At 39.3% G+C, this 4,352-nt stretch overlaps 1 protein-coding gene across 1 annotated transcript in view; it reads left to right on the top strand.

The window, feature by feature from the left end:
• The window catches only part of cratb (carnitine O-acetyltransferase b), a gene marked incomplete in the record, with an annotated part of 13,828 nt that overhangs the window by 3,227 nt on the left and 6,249 nt on the right, over nt 1-4,352 (top strand). The window contains 4 exon segments of the mRNA XM_014013093.1: nt 2,926-3,100; nt 3,461-3,551; nt 3,783-3,870; nt 3,948-4,048. Of these exon segments, the coding sequence (XP_013868547.1) occupies nt 2,926-3,100; nt 3,461-3,551; nt 3,783-3,870; nt 3,948-4,048 (455 nt within the window).

The raw sequence follows: 4,352 nt of genomic DNA, 5'->3' as shown, positions 1-4,352 counted from the left end.
CAGATTCATGACAGTTTGTTTACATTTTACTAGTTTAACATCCGTCATTTGTTGTTTTTAGGATCAGTTGCATAAATTTTGGAATAGTGAATATAAAAGTAATTGTTTCTGGTTCATTTAATCATTCTGTCTCCTTGATTTGTTGTTTTCTTCTCTAGATTTAGCATACGGCTCCATCATTACAGTGAAAAACCTTCGAATAGCTGGAGGTTATTTACACTCTCACTGGCACTTATACCCTGAGGGAGTGGGGGCAAAGCAACAGCAGGTCAGGCAACAGGCATTTTTTTAAGCATAAATTATTTAAGCAAATTTATTCTTAAACTTTTTTTTCTGATTTGCGCTCAACAGGTGACCGCTTATCTCCATAAAGACCAAAACAACTTGTGGCTGGTTCACAAACAAGATGATAGTGACTGTAAGTAAAATCAGTTAATCTATTTTTCAATTTCATTGATGTCTGATACGCTTAGAAAGGAGTCTCTTCAGTCACTAAGTAGGAAATTATGTTTACATGTTTACAATAATTTTACTATTACTAGTACTTCATCTTTTAACTTGCCCCACAAGACAAGTCAATCCGACCAATCATAGTTTTGCCAAACTCCGCCCACCCAAAAACCTCGGCCAGTCATAGTTAGGACAGACTCCGCCCACACCAAGCACTCCACCAATCACAGTTAGGACAGACTCCGCCCACACCAAGCACTCCACCAATCACAGTTAGGACAGACTCCGCCCATACACCAAGAAACTCCTCCTATGTACTGTAGAGCAGTGGTTCCCAAACCTTTTATCGTATGACCCAAAAAATATTCATTGCAAAAACTAGTGACCCCAAATATTACCGGTCTGAGTACACAAACTTTGTTAATAACCCTAAAAACAAAGGCTACAAAGGTGTTTTGTAATAATTATAGGGAAAATATTACATCACCAATTATTTTATTACACTTTAAATTAATTTCTGAAGTGCAGTGGTTCCCAGACTTTTCAGCTTTTGACCCACAAAATAACAGTAGCAGAGACCTGTGCCCACAACTATTTTTGGCTGATAAACATTTGTATTGGGTTAACTAAACATGGGCATAGTAACTATTTATTATTCTGTATTTATACATTTTAGGCAACTAAGGCAAAAACGTAATTAATTTAGAAAATCTTTTCAGGACCCCACCTTGATGTTTCAGGACCCCACTTTGGGTCTTGACCTCAACTTTGGGAACCACTGTCCTAAAGCACCATGTTTGTGTGAAGACGTTTAACAGTTGGAGGGATTAAAACATATCTGAACCAGGGTTATTATAGTTAACTAAAACTAACGAAAAAATGAAAACTGGAATTGATTAAAAAAAAAAACATTTTAGTTTACTAAAATAAATAAAAACTGTAATAAAATGAATAAAAAAGATAACTCAAACTATATAAACTTTTTTACAAAACTAAATCTAACTGAAATAGTAGATAGAATATCCTTAGTTTTAGTGTTTGTCAATATTTTTCTTTTTTTTTAATTGAGTATTTTCACATTAGCTGTGGTTTGTAGCATTGTCTGCTAAATGACGTCAAAAGTTGGGAGAAAGCGTCCACTTTGGGATTTCTTTGAATATGATGTGAGAAAAATAAAAGCAAATGTTTTGTAGTGGAAACAGGTGATAAAACAGGTGGAAAACTTCAAAAACTGCATGAATCAAACTCACACACGATGGCTATCTATGACTGTCTTGACACACTAGCTTCTCTCAGTAGCTCCATGAAACAAGCAGCAGTTAGCACCGGGTTAGAGACGACTATTGTCATTGTCCTAAAATAATCGCCCAAGTCCKTAGTTGACAAAATTGAGTTACACAATTATTTTAGGAAGGTTTCGCTATATTGGACTGCTTTAACTAATAACTAAATAGCCGTTGGTTAGTTAACTCACAGGAACATCACAAGCTTGATGCATTGGCAAATATGTTTATTCAAACTATAAATAAACTAATACTAGAACTAATAAAACTAAAACTAAGCATTAAAAATGCAATAATAACTAATAAAAACGATCAAATCTGCTGTAAAAACTAAATAAAACTGAACTAAAAGAAAAAGTCACAACGAAATAAAACTAAACTACAATGAAAAATCCAAAACTAATAACCTTGATCTGAACATCTCTGATCCCTCAGAGAACAAAACGTTGCTTCTGTTTTGAACTTGTGCTGGACTTGTTTATCCAAAAAAAAAAAAAACAAACAGAGACAGTTCAGAACGCTTCAGKGTCAGGTTCCAAACGTCTCATTTAAAGGTTTAAAAATACGCCTCCAGAAGGTGGACAGGCTCAAACACACGGTCAGGGTGTTCATTCTGTCGGCCTTTAATCACTGCAGACTGCAGTTCTGCCCGTCTGGCATCAGTGAAAAACTTTCAGCTGCTCGTTTTTAACTACTGCGTCCCATCGATCATCATAAAAACACCAATATTCAGCCACAGATTTGTTACTGTGTGGTGAAAATAAAAAGGTCAATCTTTAATGTGTTGAGAGGCTAATGATTACTCTAACAGGTTTTAATATTTAACCTCTCCTCTTGTAGAGGGCCTCGTTTCATCTGTGACCTCACTGAGAGTGTGGCCTTTTCTCAGATTTATTCCTCCTAATTCCCACATGGGAAAGTTAGCAGCTGAAACGTAAACAAAAAGCTCCACTGATCCGTTCCTGGGCTTGATTTAAAAAAAAAAACTGGTTCATATATGTTTATTTCTAAAGTGTTAGTAAATTTTTGTGGTAAAACATTGCAAACTGAGCGTTTTGCAGTCAAATCAAAGTTTTATTTTTAACCTTTTAATTGTGTTTTAAACCACATTTTCAGACTAGTTTGAGAGTTAAATGAGCGTTTATGTCTTTCTGTGAGTAAAACAACACGTTGCTGTCTTCTCCTGCTGCAGTTCTTCCAGCTGGAGGTGTACAACAGCGACGGGTCGCGGATGACGGAGAGTCAGATCCACGGGCAGCTGCTGAGGATCCGGTCCCAGTCCTGGAAGACCGACAAGGAGCCCATGGGCATCCTGACCAGCGAGCACCGCCACACGTGGGGAGAGGCGTACAACCGCCTGCTGAGAGGTTCGTACCTGTAAAAATACCAGCAGCTTTGTAGGTTTGAAGCTACTAAACAAGGTAAATGAAACCTTTAGCTCAGGCCAAACGGCTCAAACATAACGTCGCTTTTCTGCATTTTCACACAAAATCCAAGCTCCACTTCTACCAACCCGTCTGAAACACATGCAGCTGTTTGGACTGAAGGCAGGAGGTTGTTTGTTTAGTCGACTTGTGATTGAGAAATAAAGAATCAAGGCAAGACGAGTGATCACTGATAATAGCCGAGCTGAAGCGAACATCTGAGTTTTTTTTTTTCTTTTTTCTGCTTGTCGCAGTAGAATCACCTYCACAAGTTTAAACTTTTCCCTCTGTTCCATGTTTTAGACAAACTCAACCAGGAGTCGGTGCGGATGATAGAAACCGGGCTGTTCTCCTTGTGTTTGGACTCTCCAGTCATACGGATAGCAGATGAAAAGTATGTGCAGGAACACGCGCTGGTATTTCTTTTTGTAATCGTCYGTGTGCAGATACGATTGTCTCGTGTGTTGACATCTGGCAGCAGCCAACGATTGTCACTTCCTGTATTTGAGCTGCTGTAACCACAACGTTGTGAAACTGAGATTCTTACGTCACAGATAGATCTTAGGTAAATCACCACTCTGTACAGAATGTGATGTCGTGTTTCGKACGAACTCTTGATTGACAGGTACGCCAGCCGGAAGGCGGCTCAGGTGCTGCACGGGGGCGGGACGTTCTCCAACAGCGGGAACCGCTGGTTTGATAAAACTCTGCAGGTGGGTGTTAAGGTGGGGTCTGCTCACAGCAGCTGACACTAAGGTGGTCTGACTGTGTGCTGCGTTTGTTTGAACAGTTCGTGGTGGGAGAAGACGGATCGTGGGGGCTCCTGTACGAACAGGCCACAGCTGAGGGTCCGCCCATAACCAACCTGCTGCATCACATCCTGGAGTACTGGTGAGATTAGAGACAAAATAATCCCAGGAATAGACAGTGACTGAAACATTTAATTCTTTCTCTTAATGTAGCCTGTTGAAAACCCATTTCCAGTTCTGTTCAGAGCWGGGGTGGGCAATCCTGGTCCTCGAGGGCCGCAGCCCTGCATGTTTTATTTTTTTCTCTGCTCAAACACACCTGATTTGAATGAATGGGTGATTATCAGGCTTCTGCTGTACGGAGGACCGAAACTGACATTATTAAAAATAAAAGCAGAAATATATAAATTGACAAATAAGTAAGTAAGTAAGTAATAAATAAAGTG

The sequence above is a fragment of the Austrofundulus limnaeus genome, unplaced genomic scaffold (assembly GCF_001266775.1).
Source record: "Austrofundulus limnaeus strain Quisiro unplaced genomic scaffold, Austrofundulus_limnaeus-1.0 Scaffold98, whole genome shotgun sequence".
NCBI lineage: Eukaryota > Metazoa > Chordata > Actinopteri > Cyprinodontiformes > Rivulidae > Austrofundulus > Austrofundulus limnaeus.
Note: the sequence above shows the minus strand (reverse complement) of the source record. Positions and strands in the feature narration are given on the sequence as shown.